Source organism: Zosterops lateralis (assembly GCF_965231275.1).
Source record: "Zosterops lateralis genome assembly, chromosome: Z".
Lineage (NCBI taxonomy): Eukaryota > Metazoa > Chordata > Aves > Passeriformes > Zosteropidae > Zosterops > Zosterops lateralis.
Window position 1 is genome coordinate 39,087,681 of NC_139800.1, and position 18,455 is coordinate 39,106,135.

General features: G+C 37.0%; 1 protein-coding gene across 8 annotated transcripts in view; it reads left to right on the forward strand.

The window, feature by feature from the left end:
- Positions 1-18,455, forward strand: part of AOPEP (aminopeptidase O (putative)) — a gene marked incomplete at its 3' end in the record, with an annotated part of 188,651 nt that overhangs the window by 138,125 nt on the left and 32,071 nt on the right. Inside the window, exon 14 of one of the 8 annotated variants that reach the window (XM_083884204.1) lies at positions 179-234. The exons of the other annotated variants lie outside the window; for them this stretch is intronic. Within the exon in view, the coding sequence (XP_083740330.1) occupies positions 179-208 (30 nt within the window). The remainder of the gene's footprint in view (positions 1-178; positions 235-18,455) is intronic. 8 annotated transcript variants of the gene reach the window in all.

Consider the following 18,455-nt stretch of genomic DNA (forward strand, 5'->3'; position numbering starts at 1 on the left):
TTGTCTTAAGAAGAAAAAAAAAAAAAAAGGCAGCAAACCATGCAACTGTTTAACTAGCTGTAATAGTGCATTTTCTGCATTAATTTCAGAGCACTTTGGTCATAGGATCTGTGCTGAAGCAGTGAGTTCAGTCTGATCAAAGGGTGTTCAACTGGGTGTTTTAATTTACTCTTTTTAGGTGTATACTTTCTCCCATGACAAAACATAACAGATCCTCTATGACACAGGGAGTCGGTGAGTAGTGATGCCATCTGGAAATGAATCTCATTTGTAGATGAATGATCCATGACCTTTTCTCATGTGATAATATTGTAGGAAGATAAAAAGAAAAAAAGATTTTGTGGTTTTGTTACTGATCACTTCACAAGTGTGGTCCTAGAATTTTTTAAAATGCCTAAGATTTTTATGGTTTAGTTGTTCCTGTGAGATAGCCACTGTGTTTTAATGGCTTGTATTCTTTATCCCACAGGCTGAACAGCACAATATTACCTGCTTTATTCTATGGCTTTTTCTTTCCCCATGTGTAACTTGTTATGGTTCAGCTAGTGTGTATTATTTCAAACCTCTTTTTGCATAAAGAATGTCTGTAAAAGAGAGTGTGAAAAATATCCTTTGAATACTGATCTGTTAGAATTTAAGCACTGGAAAATGCTCCTGTCCAGAGCTTAACTGTTAAGCAGTGTTTCAGAGTTCCAGCTCTGTTCTGATGTCAAAGCATGAAGATCCATTCCTGAATTATTTCTTTGTTCCTTTCTATGTTACTGACACAAAATGCAGTTTTATGCGAATGACCCTAGTATCAGCAATGACTTCAGGAAATAACTTTCATTTTATTCCATACTTTAGGGGAGTTCTTTCTACAAATGTAGGAATGCCTCAGCTTGGTTTTGGTCTCCTTGCCCTCTGTCAAAAACAAACAAACAAACAAAAACCCAACCAACAAAAACAACACAAAAAATGAAAGACGTTTTGTTTGGGGTTTTTGCAGTGTTGCTTGGGCTGGCAGAAAACACCAGGGTTTTCCCAATCTCTTGACTCTTTCTTCATAATGGAAGAATTTTATTTTTTTTCTTCTGAATATGGTCATGCTAGAACCTGAGGACTGAAGCCTAGCTTGTTCTCTGCTGTCTCTTCAGTTGACACTGTGAAATATTTAACTGTGACTATCCCAGCGGTAAGGTAGTCACAAGTAAATAGAACTTCCGTAAAATTATTTTCTGCTTGAGAAAAAGAGTTTGATTTTGATGATGCCCGGGGTGTTGCACCTGAAATTCTACTCCATGAAAAGAGTGATGGCCCAAGAGAATTGGCAATGGAGCCTTTTGCATCTGCAGTGGTTAGTAGATTCCAGGTTGACACTAAAAATTAGCATCTCCTTGTGTTCTTGAATGTGCTTTTTTGTATGAGTTTTACAGACACTTGACTGCATTACGTATCAAAACTTGCTGGTTTTAAAATGAAATATACTGCTTGGATTATGCACTATGGTTGACTAAAACAGATTTCATTCTTGTTGCTTTTGTTGCTATGTCTTTTTAGGGTGGGAGGAGAGGAGAGCATGGTTTGCTTTGTGCATGAATCTTCCTTTTCTATTTTCAAAATCTGAAATTGGTATAAACTTAGAACTTGCTGATTTTGGTGTTGTCTTAAGTCATCATGTCTAAGTAGTTTTTTGCTGTAAAGTTGTCAGGAGAGGCCTTCAACTCTCCTAGATAGTTGAGTATGATAACTTTGAGTACAGTGATTTTATTCTAGAAACAAAGAGGAGAGGGCTGCGTTTGTCAGCTTTCAAAATACTACTTTACTACTTTGGGAAGATGTGAATACTTTTAAATAATTTCAAATTCACTTGTATTTTCCCTAAAGTCTTGATCCTTATATCTTAATTCACTTACATACACAGTGAATCACAAATCAAAACAGAATTGCTGCTGTGTTTCACTCTCATTAGAAGAAACTCATTTTCACATGGACCCAGGTGTTACAGGGGACACAAGCTCCACCATGTCCTATGGCTATTTCAGGAAGGCAAGAAGACACCATTTATGGCAGATACTGTAGTGGAGTTGGCCTTTGTGCCCGTCCAGAACTTCAAGACCTTGATGATCCACTGGATGTGTGGTTGTCACTGAGAGATGGCAACATAACTGGGAGGTGCAACTGTGCATTTGCATTGGCCTCATGATAAGGAAAGTTGCTCCATCACAAGATGTCTGCTGCATCAAGTGAATGATGCAGATCTATTTAGACTGGTCAGGATGAAAATACAAGTAACCTCTTCGTTATATTTGTCAAAGTGACAGCTGCAATGGGCCAGACCCCTGCTTTTTTACTGCTGATTCAAAGGAATAGTAGTTGCTAGTAGCAACTGAATCACCAAACTGGATTCAGTCAGAATTACGTTTCCATAGCTTCAAAGTTTTATTGGCATCTTAGTAGCTCACAGTATTTCTTGTCCTCTCTTCCCACATATGTAATCATGAAGTTAAATTTATTTCTGGCTACTTTGAAGAGGTATTAAAAATTATATTTCTAGTTTGCAGCCAGAGTTTATTTAAGGAAAAGAAAGGAGGAGGGAAATTTTCCTTAAGGGGATTTCCATAAAATCTCTTTGTTTCTTGTCTTTTCTTTCAAGGTTCTCCCTAAGTCTTTGAGCACCATGACAAAGTCAGAAGTCAACCTGGATATAAATTGATTCATAGAAGAGCATTACTGAATTTTTGAAAAATCTTCTTTAGTTTTTGATTTACTTGTATTTTAAAGTTGGGGGTTTTTTTAAGTCTTGCACTATTGTCATCACATAAAATATAAAGGTTGCAGCCTCTTCAGACTCTGAGGTGTGAACATTCTTGAAAGAGTTTTTCTTAATTGTTATGAGACTGTTGAGCTGAGAAGTAGACTTCTATTTCAGAATTGAAACAAGTATCACTGGTTCCAACATCAGATGTATTTCGTTAAAAGTAAGTAGTACCACACAGAATATTCTCATGGAGTTGCAAAATAAGAGAACAGTATGGTTATACTTCTTTTCAGATTCCAGGTTAAAACTGTTAGGTGTTTCAGGTTTGTTATTTTACTCTCAGCCTAACAAAAAGCCTGTGCTTTTGTCTGCTCTTGATCATATTTGGATGTATCAATGGATTTCTGAATCTACAGTCACTTAAATAATCCTGTTTGCTAAATGTGGGGTGTTCCAAGGGCATAGTTGTGTAATGTAGCATGAATGATTTTTGTTTGACAGATGTAAAATTATAAGACAAGAAGTAATGAATACAAATTGAAAGAGGGCAAAATTAGGTTAGATAGTTAGATAGGAAAAAATTATTTGCTGTGAGGATAGTGAAACACTGGAACAGGTTGCCCAGGAAGGATGTGGATGCCCCAACCCTGGCAGTGTTTAAGGCCAGGTTGGATGGAGCTCTGAGAAACCCTGTGAGAGGTGTCTCTGCCCATTGCACAAGGCATTGAGGACTGGATGATCTTAAAGGTCCATTCCAACCCCTTAACTTTTTATGAATCTATGATTTGAATGAGCTTACAAATGTAGCTTTTGTTTGGTTGTCTTTACACAGAGATAATGCAGTCATATAGAACCATGTTCAATGGTGGCATGAAAGAACTGCAGAGAGGAAATGGCCATGTCTAAAGAACCTGCTCTGATTTTGTGTTCTGTGCAATCACATATACACGTATATAGCTCACATATACAGTTCAGAAATAACAGGAAGGGCAGCTGAGCCTGAGCTAATAGAAAGCGCTTGGTTCTGGAGTGCTTTGGTTGCTAAATTAATACCTACTTATCTGGCTGCTGACTCATACAAGAATTGGAGTAATTCAAAAAGAGATGCTTTTGAGCCTAATTTCAGCAAGTTAATGTGGCCTAACCGTGCTAATTGTGCTTTCTATTTCTGCTGAATATGCTGCTGCAACAAAAGGGAGCTAGAATGCAGTAGTCAGTGGGCTATAGTACCGAGGCTGGAGTTAAAAATAGTGCTAAGTAAGATACTTGGTACTTTGAAAAATCACACCAAATAGTTTGGGTTGGAAGAGACCTTTAAATGTTATCTGGTACACCCTCCTGCCCTGGACAGGGACATCTTCAACTAGACAAAGAGTGTCTGTACTTCCTACACTTGCATGTATCTATTTGCTGCAAACTTGTGCCTTAATGGGCTTAATGAATGCTCATTACGAATTTGTTAAGCCACACAAATGTAAGATCAAGCCAAGCCAGAGCACAGAGATTTTAATTTCCACTAGGGTCCAGATTTAGTTTTAAACTTAAAATTGGGACTGAGGCTTTGCCCAAGCTGTCAATACTGTGCAACGGATTATGGTTCTTGGAGGGAGCTCCCTGTAGGCAGGTTGTGCACAGCTGTGCCAGCTCTCCTGTAAACAGGCTCCCAAGAGCAGAAACCCTTCCTTCTCTTTGCCAGAGTAATGCATTGCAAGAAAAAGATCTGACTGTATGTTTCCATTGTGCAGAAGGTTTCTGTGGCTCCTTGTTGTCTTATAAATAAAATAGTCTTACTGTGACATATAAAGCAACATGATAGTAACTTCCTTTGAGCAGATGTTGGGATTATTATGGCTTATTTTTCTGAGAAGGAAACTTCTGTTAACTTCAGGTGTTATGAAACCTGAACATGAACAACTTGACATGGAGAGAAAGGCATAGCCATGGGAGCAGTAGGCTATCTTTATAGGCACAGCATGTAGAGTTATCCTGGTGGGGCCGTTTTTATATAGTTCCTTTGATCATGTCTGTGTTTTGGTCTGGTCACAGTCATGGCCATGTGAATGATCTGAAAGATTATGTGATTGTCATGGGATTAAATTACTCACTGAGATTTGCAGTGAATGAATTCTGGATCTCTTGCTTGCAAATGAAGTTATTTCTCTGAAAATACAGTTAAAAGCATGTAGGAAACGATTTTTTTACCTAGTTGCACACATTTGCCTAGCTGTGTTAACTGGAAATCAGGCACTCTTTGGGATCACAGACTGCTACAGTTCCCAGTATAGCATGCCTCTATAAAAACACAGTGTCCAGTTCTGTCTTGTTGAATGTGTTTTTGTGTTAGTAATAATGCCTACACCAAGACAATGTTCTCTTTCCTTGATGAAAGGAAGCATGCACTATTACCAGGAAGGCATAAGTTAAAAAGATACCTGGATGTCTTGATTATTGTGCAATAAGCAAGTAAGTAGTTTTAGTTCTTGCCACTTGCAGAAGTATTTTCCATGAATTAATATATTCTCTGAATTTTCAGACATTAGGTAATATTTTCCTGTTTCTTTCTTTCTTTCTTTCTCTTTTTTTTTTTTTTTTTTTTTTTTTTGGGGGGGCGGGAGGCGTGGGGATGGAGGAGTGGTTTAAAGTGTACTTTACAGGGAGATGCCAATTTCTACTGAAACTTAAATTTTTTATTTCTAGGAGTGCAGCCAGCTTCATCTTACAGTATTTCCTGACATGTGTGTTAAATTTTTGTTTTTAAGAGAAAGCTGTGAAGAACATGAGAGCAGGAAGTAGGGATCAGGAGGGTTTGTGTGTGTGTGGTGGCATTGCTTGCCATCCCTAGATAGCAATTTGTGTGTTTAAATGAAATACCAGCTAGGAGAAATTTGATGTATCAGCTAGAAGCAGCAAGCAATTCTACTCAAGATGATGATTATGGTGAGAGTACTTGGGAATTCCCCATGGCTGTTTTTCTCAAAGTGATAGAAACATCTAGTTGTTTTTTTTTTTTGAAAAGAGAGTGCTAACAATGCACTAGCCATGCCACGAATTTTTGCATAAGAACTAAGCTTCTCTTTGTATCCTGCTAGTAGAATGTTGGTGGGTTATCTCCTGATACCTGCCCTCATGTGGATAGCAGGAGTGCATGCAAAAAAGAACAGTAGACTTGACTCTCTGAACTGAGTTATTAGTCTAAATAGACATACCTTGATCAGTGATTTTGAATATCTTAATTAATTGTTTAAATTTGGATGTCAGTATTTACCTTCCATTTTGAAAGGAGTAGAGGAAGTCCTACAATAAGGAAATGTAACAGAGTCACGTGTCTTGATTTTTCAGTTGTTTTAAAGGAGTCCTCCATGTAATTATGGAAGAGCTGAAGGGAAGATGTGCCTTTATTCAAAAACCGTTTTGAAAGTTTTTGAAAAACATTGTGAGACTTCAGTTTGTGCCTCACAGATTATCTGTTTTGACTTTTTTGATCATAGTTTCTGTCTTGCCTGTTGCTTCTCAGAAAATTAAGCCTTCTATGCACAAGAGAAATTACCAACTACTACTTTAAAATTAAAAGTAGTCCTAGACCGAAAGTTGATAGAATCATAATAGCAATAATCATATATTATTAGTATATTTATTGTTGTTGCTGTTAAATGTAGAACTTGAAAGCAAGCAATAATGGAAAAATACATCAGACTTCTCAGTGTTGGGGTGCATTAATGGCAGAGTCTCATCAATGTGGGGAATGCACCAGATATTTTCACACGGATGGTAATTTGACACACGTGACACACATGACAATCTGAATTCTTCCACTTTTCAGTCTCTAGGAAATCTGCACAAGTCCAAAAACTGAATGTAATTGGATAACAATGTCACAGTACAAATCCCTTGTGTAATTCCTAAGCTAAGGCAAACAAATTTTCAGCATACCCTGACTGTGTAGCAAATGTGGCTGTAGAACTAAGAATTGTGGTTGTGAGCTACTGGATACTTCATCTTTCTGTAGAAACACTGTTCAGGAACAGCTAAATTAATTTAAGCTTCCTGAGTGGAAACAAAATCATGCACAAATCAGATTAGTAGGAGTCTGCAATGAGAGTTCCTATTGCAAATGTCTGTTGCAAATGCATGTTTATCTTACACTGCTGCTTCAAAGAGAGATTTTTTTTTAAATGGTACTAAACTCCTTGAATAGTGTCATACTGAGAAAGTTGCTGTCTGAAGGATTGTGTCCAAAGAACAGATGCATCATGGACAGGAGTGGTGCCAGCTTCTAACATGCTCATCCATAAGGACCACCTACAGGGAGGGAGGGTATCATTCAATTTACACACTCATTCAATCCTATGTCTTTCAACGCTGATAAACACTGGCAGCTTTTGCCATATGATGGCTTTTCCAGTAGGAGCTGAACCAAGGCAACAAGCTAATTTCACCTAGCTATCTTTTTGTTTTATTGGTTGGTTTGGTTTTGGTGATGCCTTTCTTGAGAAAGAAGCTATAAATAGTTAAGCCTTTCTCTCCCATTTGGTAAATCTTTTTTTTTTGCCTGCAAGATCATGTGCCAAAAGTACATTTATCCTTTTACAAAGCTGGAAGCACATAGAATAGACACTGTGAACATATTTCCTTTAACTCAGAAGCCAAGATTCACACAGCTTATGAGGCAGCTCATCTGTCTGTCCATCTGAATTTGCTCCTAATTCCAATAGGGAATAATACAAAAAAACGGAAAAGGTCCCATTCTGTTACTGCTGTACAAGCAAAAATATTGGAGATATGGCTATGTAAAGATGTCAGGACTGGTCTCAAAGCGTGTGTATAAATAAAAAGCTCTGATTTTCCTCATGCAACGAATTATTGCAACAGTACATTACATTTTGGGTTTATAGCTGAGATGTAAATTTTACACCTTTCAAAGTTCCTGTTTTCAGAGTTTCCTCCTGCAAATTTGGTTGTTTCAGTTGTTGAAGTCAAGGCTTAGCATTTGTCTATTTACCTTCTTGGCCACAAATAATTTCTCTAAACCATTTAGTGATATCTAAAGTCAATTTATTGGAACAAGTTTTTTCACTGGCAGATCTCCAGTGATCAAAACATATGTCAGAAAATGCTTTGATAATACATGCTTCTTATGCACTGGTTACGTGCTTTCTTAGTTTAGATTCCATAGCAGCTTCCTGCTGATTTCTAAAAACCTTCTGTGTTACAGTTGGAAAATATAACTACTGAATTTCATCATTTTATTGGCATGTAGGTTACATAATTTTGTACTGCTCTGGACATATATATTATTTTGAAACCTTTTTATTCATATATATAAAATTAGTTGGACCAAACAGTATACTTGGTATTGCCAAATAAGAATTGATACAGTGTGCATGTCATCAATAATAAAATCTGTGAACAAGGTGTTTGGGAGTGTGTAATGTGTTGACTTCAACCTCTACCAAATTTGAGCAAGTCTGTTCCCTGCAGCACTATGTTTTATGTTATGGTCTTCCATGTTTTCATGTTTCAGCATTGCACTGAAAGTTTAAAGTTAACCAAAGAATGTAAAATGTCAAAATAAATTTAAATGATCACAGTGTGTGTGTTTTAAAATGATTACTCAGAAGGTGTTGTATGCTCCACCCTACAATCCTTGTAGATGAGTTCCACTGAAATCTATGGTAATTTTGTCTCAACAAGTTCTGCTGCTAAAATCAAGTTCATTATGTCTGAAATGTTTAACATATAAATCTAGAGCAAAGCAATGCAGTTGCAGCTCAGATTCCCTAGTTTTCTAAAAACAGTGAACAGTTCAGGTTTAGCTAGTCCACACAGCGTAATGAAAAATAAAGTCACTATTAATGTTCACAACTAAAACTTTTTTGATGTTAATATTGCCAGATATAACCTGTTGCCTATTTTTTATTATTTCTTTTTCTTTAACTTTCGTGTTACAAGATAGTTCTCTGATGTCCTCTTCAGAAGTTTTAGCCTGAAGTCAGTTTAGTCAGATCTGTTATGTCAGAATTCATCAGCTGTTACAAGTATCTGCTCAATATATTTTGTTAAAAATGCTTGTTTTTAAAGTGTTTGTATGGATTTACAATTTTCCCAGTAATAGTATACCATTACATGCACACCTGACAAAAAAGTAGTGCAAAACTATACTAGCATTTACATCAGTTCCTGCTAGTTTGCTCTGCAAAGCAATTTGCAAGTTGTGATGAAACTGCAAATATATTTTAAAAAAAAGTATTTTTTAGACATCGTAACAGTAATTTCTCTCGTTACTCCATTCAAGGTCTAATAAAATCTGCATTTTAAAATGTGCTGCATAGGAGTTTTTCTGTGTATTTGTTGATTTGTATAATTGAGGAAATTGGATTTATAGTTAGATTCACTGTAGCATTTTTTTCCAGAGTAGCAGTGTATCAGGAACAGCAACTAATTTTAAATACATGGCCAAGCTCTCTTGTGCTGAATTGAAGTGTCTGTGATGTTTACCTAATGTGTTTTTTGAAGTATCACATTATATAATTTAATTATGAATTTGTATGGGTAAGCTAATAGAGCTGGAAAATTAGCATCAGAGTTAATGTGGAAAAATCAGAGATTTTATTTGAGCCTGTAGTCTCCAATACTTGACTTTCTTTCTAATATTGTTTTTCTTCTTACTTTTATTGAGTAATAAATGCATTTCAGTGAAGAGTACTTCTATCTGCCTTTTGTAATATGGTACTTTAAACACACCTTTGAGCATTGTTCAAATATAAGCTAATTGTGGCATATTGAAGGGTTTGTCTGAGAAACAGAAATAGAAACAGAAATGGAAATACAAAGAAATCAAAATAGAAATAGACATATGGGGTTGTTTCATAGTAATTACCAAAATTTTACTTTTGTTTATAGATACCTAATTATTTTTAAATTTTCTTTTTATTAAAGTTTATAAATTAAAATATGGTAGAAAATTAATAACAGCAAAATATAGTTTTACAAAATCATTGTGTAGGTGTTAAGTGGCATCAGGTGCATGAATTGTGCATTACTCTGCATTACAGCTTTGGATTACAACTGAATTTAGTTGTTTCAACCACAAATAACGAAAATTTAGTGGTTCCCAATTTCCAGAGATGTTTGGCTCTCTCTCTTACATAAACAACACCCTCGAGAGCCGGGGGGTATTAGCCAGAACTCCGGAGAGTCGCACAGAAGGAGTTTAGAGATGGCTTTTGAACACCAAGGGGTATTTTCTGCAGGTGAAGTGCCGCCGGCACGTGTGGCTCCCGCTGGACGCCGGCGGTGGCCTCGTGTGCGTGCAGCCTCTTCTCAGCTGCGGTTTATTCTGCGGCGTTTGAGCTCGGCCCGTGCCTCCCTCCGCGCACTCCCTTCTGCCCATACCCCCTCCTGGGGGGGAAGTGCATGCTTCTAACCATACAGAAAATGTGGGAAAATGAGAAGCGTGATAGAGTTTCAACTTCAGATACATTGAAATACCAGAAAAAAATACTGGTGCTCTCGAAAGTGGTGAAAAGGTGGAATGTATGAAGTCTCAGAGGGAAGACAATTTCATTCTATCAGTCGATTTTTTTCCCCTATAGTTTTTGCTTCCCATAGTGTTGTCTTTCTAAATGTTGTAGCACAAGTCTTTGTTCCTGTCCACTCCCTCTACAAATCCAGGGTTTCAACTGAACAAAGTATGTTCATTTTCCTTTTTTTAAAACCTCAGCTTTATATAAAAATATGTAAGGTTCTCCCATGCTTTGACACCCTGCCAGATTTTGTAGTTTTACAATCCAGTTTCCTGGAGAGGGTTTTAAAAAAATCGTTACTGGTTTGCGGTTTTTTTTTTTTCCTCTTCCCTATTGCTGTGTGAGTAATTTAAAAACAAAACAAAAACCGACTGGAGGAACTTATTGTCCAGACGAAACAGTGAGATGTCAAACATTAAGTAAATATTCCCAAAACAGAGGAAAATCCAATCACCAAAACCAAAGGAAAACACTCCAACCAAGCAACCCAATGTCTATATAATAAATAAATAAAATTAAAAAGAAAATAAAAAAATATGTTACTATAATGAAACTCACATTTTTCTTTTACAAATTATCTACAATGTGTTCTTTAAATACAGACAATATTTGATTTAAACAGTAGCAAGTATGAGTGCAAAGAGGGAGAGGCATTCAACAAACAACTGGCTAAAAGCCACTAAATTATGTTTTCCCGTGATTTTGAGGTCTCAACAGCCTGACTCACCACCCTCCATTCTATCCTTTGAAATTTTACATGCTCAAAATTTAGATTAAACTAATCTGTCTTGCTGTCTTCTGCTACAGTTTAGAGCTGTGCTGTGATATTGTGCATGTGTGTATCACCACAGTATCACGGTTCTACAGAGAGAGCACTTACTTGGTGGAACTGGAAATCTGAGCTTTAGAAAATAAATATATAAGTGGCAGTACTGTATACATTGAGAGGCCCTTAAATTGGTTTCCTTACTGTGAGCAGCAAGGGTTGTCATTTGCAAGGTTGCTAAGCACATATCAGTAATTTTCAGTGTCCTGGCCAGTAAGGTCTAATTGGCTTGACAATACAAATTTAGCCATGTAAATGCTAAAAGCACCAGTCACAACAGTTTGGGGTTTTGTCTGTCTCCTGCTGCACTACCACCCCTCTCCCCTGACCCTCCCTCCTTTGCCCCTGCTTTACCTTTCAAGTCAGTTCCAACTGTATGGTCTGAGATCCCAAGGGGACTGAAAAAAGGGAAAATAAGTTTTCCAGAGAAAAACAGTCCTAAGCACTGTATGGAATTTAGGCAGCTTTGTGAAAAAAAATTGCTTTCTGTTAATATCACAACATGTCTTTGTTGTCACCTTCCTGTTCTTCCCCTTGAGACACATCTCAGAAACGGTCAGATCCCTATTCTGCTCCATGCAGATACATTCAACACCAATCAGCATTGTAAACACTGTGTTTCTGTTGGGGCAAACTATTTTTTTTTGTACGACAAAGGGTAATACAGAAAGGCAGTATGTACTGGAAAGGCTGCTTATTTATACTGGCTTTGTTAATGATACAGACCTGCTGAAATACAATTGCTGTATTTGTTTCTTCCAACCAGACTGCCTGTGAGCTGGGCTTGGTGTTATGAGATCACATTTACTGTAAGCATGCAAATTACATAACATGCATAATTAGCAGAAACAACAGTTGCAATAGACTTCTTCCTTTCATTGCTTTTATTTGCATTAAAATTTTATTTGCAATAAAACAAAATGCAGTTATTTTGGAGATTGTGAAATATTCATATGCTGTCCTTGGCAAACCTTGGTGCACTTGGTTTTTCAGTTATTAATGTAGAAGTGCAGGTTTATTGACTATGTTTTCTGGAAGTCACTCCACTAGCACCTGAAATTAAGAGTCCTTCTGCAAATGGACACACTCATCTTGTTACAGAAAGCAAGAGGGTAACATTTCTTCTTTTGGTTTTGCCTTTTAGAAATGCAGATATATTCGGAGGCAGATGAAAAAGTGGTTTACTTCTACATGGTTATTGCCCCTGGAATTGTAGGATTTGTCAAAACTAGTTTTGTGTTGTTTGATGCCAAAATTAAAATTTCTAATTAATGTGATTATTAGATGAGAGATAATATTCCCAGAAGATCACTGAATAAAAACAGCTATACTACGCAAAAGGAGTAGGGAAGGAAAGAAATGGAATATGATCACTGAGAGCAAGACGTAATTGCAAGGGTGGAGCATATCCAAGACTGGTTGGTGATTGGATTTAGATTAAGAAGAAGAGCTTGTGTATTTAGTCTGAGAGAAGGCAAATATTAGAGTCACAACAGCACAGCTGTAATCCGGTTAAAGGACTTTGTGCTCTTGCTTGCAGAGTGGAACTGAAATGGCATTTGCAGTAAGTATACTCTTGTCTTTTGGCCTTTTTAGAGTAACAGTGTAGTTCTTTTATGCTTTACCAATTCTTGGGGTAACACAGCTGTTACGGGTTACAGCGCTCATTTTGAGTATCATTGAAATTCCTTTCATGTCACCTTCTTACTTCTATTGTCCATTTGCAATTAGAAGTTGATAAGAAGCTGGATTTATCATTATCACTTGCTTTAAGTGTGTTTATGAAAGAAAGGTACTGTCTGTTGCAGGGTTCAACCACAATATTAAAACTCAGCTGAGAGTGTTTTACCTGCCAGTGCCAGACTGGGCATTTACAGCACAGCTGGTATCTGTTCCGTGACTTTAGGAGTATGTGAAATACAGACTTCCTTAGGAAAAGGTTACAGAGGGAAAAATATTTCTAAAACACATGTAATCAGTTTGCTGTGCCTGTTTATATTTTTTTTCAAGGTAAAATTTTTTAATGGTGAAATCGGTAAATGTGACCGGTTAACATACTTTTCCTTCTTTAAAGTGGAATATTTCTGGAATTTATGCAGAGGTAACTGGCAAAATGAAGACGGATCCACTGATACATAGCTAAGCTGATTGTGGGCAGCAGTTCACCCTCTTAACAATCAGTGGTGAAGTAACCATGAAAAGAAATATATTTTGGTGTGCAGTGCCTGCTTTGCTTAAGCCTCTACAATGTATCCACTCTGCCTGGGGAGTGTTTAATTTGCAGAGGTGCTGAGTGTGCCTGGTTTCCAGCTTTCTGGGACTTACAGGTGTGTATCCATTGGAAAGTCACTGCTGCAGCGGCTTCCCAGGCTGGAGTCAGTGGTGCACAGAAACTGCAGCATATTGTTGGAGCTAAGATGTCTGTGTTTGAAAATACCAGGGTAGTAAAAAGTGTTAAATTTCCAATAATAAGTTGTTTATTTTAGTGTATTTTCAGGCTGGGCCAGCTAAAGTTTTATACAAACTAAAGACTTTGTTAGATTTTGCTGAGAATGAGCAGTTTTTAACAGAAATTGGTCTAAGTCTGTAGAATACTATGCTTTGAGCTAATTTAAAAAAGCAATAACTGTACTATCACTGCAAAATTCTAGTTTTTAACAGTTCATTTATTAACCCCTCTAATGTCATTGTGAAAGGTACATTTAAGAGGGCCAAATGCCTAAACTAGTGAGCCAAGAGTAGGTTGCTTCTTTCTGTGGAGGTACTCTTGCCCATCAAGTTAATTACACCTGAGTGTTGGCAGCATTGGGCCCATAAACTGTGATTATCATGGGGTGTAGGTGATGATGTGGCTGGGATTTTGAGGCATGTTCAGGAGATTACTTTTAAGCATGGTTAAAAAGCCATACAGTAAGCTAAATATCTACTGCCTAATTTGAAAAAAAAGGAAAAAGTTCTATTGGTTTTGGTTGTTGTGGGGGTTTTTTAAGATGAAACTATGAAGGGTTAATTTTGCCAGTGGAAAGTATTCTTTAATCGTAGCTGTTTACTCTTTGTTACCATAGCTTTCCTAATTTCAAAGACTTGTCAACGTTACTAGACTCAAGCTAGAGTAATCATCTGTCTAGTTTTCTTATGTTAAAAATAGGAGTTCAGTGATAAGACACTTGTCTTAAATCAGTAAGACACTTTGGAAATTTTATCTGGAAAAATAATAATGACAGTAGTATTTTCACAATCTTTATAAACTGAGAACTTTAATGCCAAGTTTCTTGCTGGAGGGAAATTTTTACGGTGAAGTTATAAACACCTGAGAACTGCAGTTTATAATGGAAACTTAAGGTTCATTTTTCTTGCAGCAGCACACACATTTCTAAAATGAAAGAGACTGACTTCAGAAGAAAAGAGCTGATAGAGTTGCTGCTTGTCTTTGCTTCTTAAGAACAAGACTTATACTAAGCACATATTTTGCTTGTACTGTGGAATAGGTTGCCTTTCAGTATTCAAAAGCATTCATTACTTACCTTGAATTAGGTTTAAATTATCGTTAGCAAGGCATTTCATAAATTAGTAGTGGGATTGCACACTTTAAAACTCCTATGTGAATAACTTGCACTGTCACTGTGCATAGCACTGCAGGTTCTCACTAAAGCCAACTTTCAGTCAACTATTTCCATAGTAGATAAGATTATGAATTACTGTTGAAGTACTGTACTAGTGGTTATCCAGCCATTCATATTATAAATAATACTGTGCTGTTGCACAGTTGGCCCACTGCTCCCTGGCATTATCTGCTTGATTGTTTTCACATTTGTATGTAAATTCAGTGATGAAGTGCTGGTCTTACTCTTCTTACTAGAAAAATTAATTCCTTGAAGCTAATGGGAGCTCTCCTTCCATAACAAGTATGTAATGAACCCATAGGTCAGCAAATTTTCCAGGTATCCTTCTTGGAGGTCAATATTCTTTCTTCCTCCTGCTTTTCTAAAGAGGTCGAAGTGAAATAGCATGCAGCCTTGGAAATAAGTAAGTGAATGCTGTTTGGTGGAGGATCAGCTCCCCTGCTGTCAATAGCAGTGATTTTCTCGAATCTGCCTTTCTGCCGGGAAGTCCTGCTGTGGCCCATCTTGGTTCCTCCAGGTCCATGTACAAGGGCTTAAACAAGATGTAAAGTATCTGGAGTGGAACCCACAAATGCATAGGTCAGAATATGGAGTGCTCTCTGCTTAACACCCGTTAGATTCTTTGCTAAGGGGAAAAGTAGTATGGAAAGGAGTGGCAGCAAGCTGAATAGTTTCTCTGCACATTTGCAGAATAAAAATTAACAACTTTAGTCTGGTGGTTTTGATTAAGGATTTATTTTAATTTTTCTGCAACAACAGCTTTTACCATTGCTTACTCAGTCATTTGTAAAGCATTGGAAATGTTCAAGTATCTTTAAAAATTAAGATTGTAGTAAATTATTGATGGAAAATATGGTAGAAAATCTCCATTTCAAAATGCAGAACTTAGGACATTCTTTGATTTCAGCATGAAAACTTGTCTTTGTTTCTGCTTCTGGAAATCAAGTTACAGGTACCTCTATTTTATGTTAAATGATTCCAGGTACTCTGCCATGTGATGCATAAACCTAATGGATGAAGGGCATGAAATCAAGTTATTTTAAGCACTTCACTGAATCTTCCTTACTGATGCATAAAAACCAACCAACCAACCAACCAAACAAACAAACAAAAAAATAAATCTTCAAACACTACCACCAGTTTTCAGAGACAGGTAAAAAAATTGTGGAATTATTACATGATATACTTACATGCAGACACCAACATTACAAAAGCATAAAAAATTGCATGCAATTAATATAATTAAAGCCTCTGGTTTTATTTCAGCTGTGAGACTGAATTTATAAGGGGGTCTATGCCTTAAATGTCATATTTTTATTCTTACCCCTTTATCAGCTTAGTAGTTACTTAGTATGTCTAAAATACTTTTTTGTTTCTGTCACGTTTTTATAAAACCAACACACATTTCTATAATCACGAGAAAGCACTAATTTGGGGATTTTTTAAAAAGAGAGCTGTTTTGAAGCTAGTGCTTTGATACAATCCTGTTAAATTGAATAAAATTCCTGCACAAAGCTGTATTTCTGAGTCAAAACCAAATCCATTATTAAGATTGAAAAGTCATTATTAATGTTGTGTCTCTATGTGAAAGTACTGGCCAGCACATGTGATGAAATAGCTCCTGATTCCTTTTAATGATTCACATATCCCAGACATTACAGAAAGTCTCATCTGAAAAACATGAGCAGAGTGTAGCACTTATATTACATTTTAAACTCATTTTATACTTCTGAAAACATTAGTACTTCAACTGACTTTTTGGATTTGGTTTGGTTTTTCTTTTTTTTTAAGAAGTTCTGCACATGCTAATGGTGTGCAAATGCTGTCTCAAGCCACTCAATTTCTTGTGCTCCTTCAAGCTAAAAAATCCGTAAGCCAAACTGCAGTTTGGAAAAGTTCATATCCAACAAGTTTGAGCTTGGATTATTTGTATACTTAGTTCTAATGTTCCTGTATAGGCAAAATACAGATTTTGAAATACAGATTTTGAAAGAGAAAATCTGGCAGCAAGATCCTTACTAGAAACTATAGTATCTTTTTAAATAGCACTGGGCATAATAGGATGTTGTGCAACACTCATCCACTTGTTCTCAGATCTTTTAAGGGTTTGATTTTTTTTTTCCACTGTTAATTGTCTTTTGCAACAGTTTAAAGCAAAACCTTATCCATATTTTTAAAATCAGGAATAAAAAGTAGTGGGATACACTTCTGTTCCATATCACACTCATCACCTTAGGATTTGAGAAGCTTTTGCAAAATTGTTAAACAATGAACTATTTGCATGTATATCATTGTCTCATCAGCAGTGAAGTATTTTGTTTCAGAAAGGGCTTTTTTGGGAGATAGAAATAATTGCTTACTTCCCTCCCCTCCACCCTTAACTACACCTTGCTATATATTTCAGGCAAAACTGGGAAATTTGGCCTACATCTGGAGTGAGAGATGGTGACCCTTGTGACCACTCCTAGATGCCAGTGCAAGTTTTAGGACAACTCACTGAAAAGTTCAGGCTCCTTTTCAAGAAGTTGGTGTGCTTTGAGTGGAGAATTGTGGAGCGGAGGAAGTGCCTGGCTGTCACTTGTGATCTTTGGACAGCAGTCACAAGTCATCAGTGTAGTCTGCAGTGATTGATTTTGTGGGTATTGGGGTGGGAACCACAAAAAAACTTGAAAACCAGTATGACAGGTAACCATACAGTGACCTGTGTTGCTAGAGTCACAGTGCAATGTTCAGTGCCAGTTATTTTCTAAAGTGCCAAAGGCTTTCTTCTGGGATGATGAGGCAATTGGGCTGAGAAGTGACAGCAGCTGTGGAGCTAGATGACTTTCCACCGCAGTGAAAGAGTTCTTTCAGACAGCTGGCTAGTTTTAGTCATGGCCATTGTGAGACCTTTGTTTAAAAAAGAATTTTGGAAGCTGATGGTGGTGGATTGGCATCTCTGCATCTTTGATCAACAGGAACAGTTTCATGATTGCAAACTCTGTATACTGCTTTTCTAGGTTACCAGCAGCACCTATTCTTAGGTTTAGACTGTTAGAACTACATCTGTTTTAAGGTTTTCCATTATTAAGACTTGCTTGGATGTATGTGTGAATTTCTGAAACTGAGGTCCACTCCATCTGCTCAGTTGTATTCTCAACAAATGAAAAAAACCCCAAGACAAACACCCAAAACAACGACTAACCAGCAAACAACAAAACAACTCTAAAAGAAAAAAAGGGATCAAATGGATGTGGTGTGCTGGAAAAATTGTGACTAAGCACAGGCTCTGTTGGACACACAGTCCACCAGAGTCAGATTTTAGATCTGAGGAAAATATGGGTCTGAAAATGCAGTTTACCTACAAATGTTAAAAGACACATGACATAATTAAATAATAAAGCCCTCATTACCTGTTCTGAAATCAAAATGGGTAGAAAAGAGAGTGATTCTTGTGGATTCCAGTAGTAAAGGGTTAATAGATGGAAGTGCAGGTTCCCATCTGTGCTTTAATGCTTTTCTCCAGGAAGGCTTGTGACACTGTTAGAGCTTTGTGATAAATCTCAGCCTCCCTGAAGTGGTGTTGTATCCTGCAGCTCCAGCATGAGCTGAATGGAATTGATAAAACTTCCTTCAGCACAGCCTTGCTAGTGAAAGGTTTGAAGAGAAAGTTCTTTTCTCCTTCTTCAGGTTCTCTAAATGCCAGCTGTTGGGGGCATCTAGTAGGTATTAGATCTAGTACCTTTGTCATTCACTTACCAGAA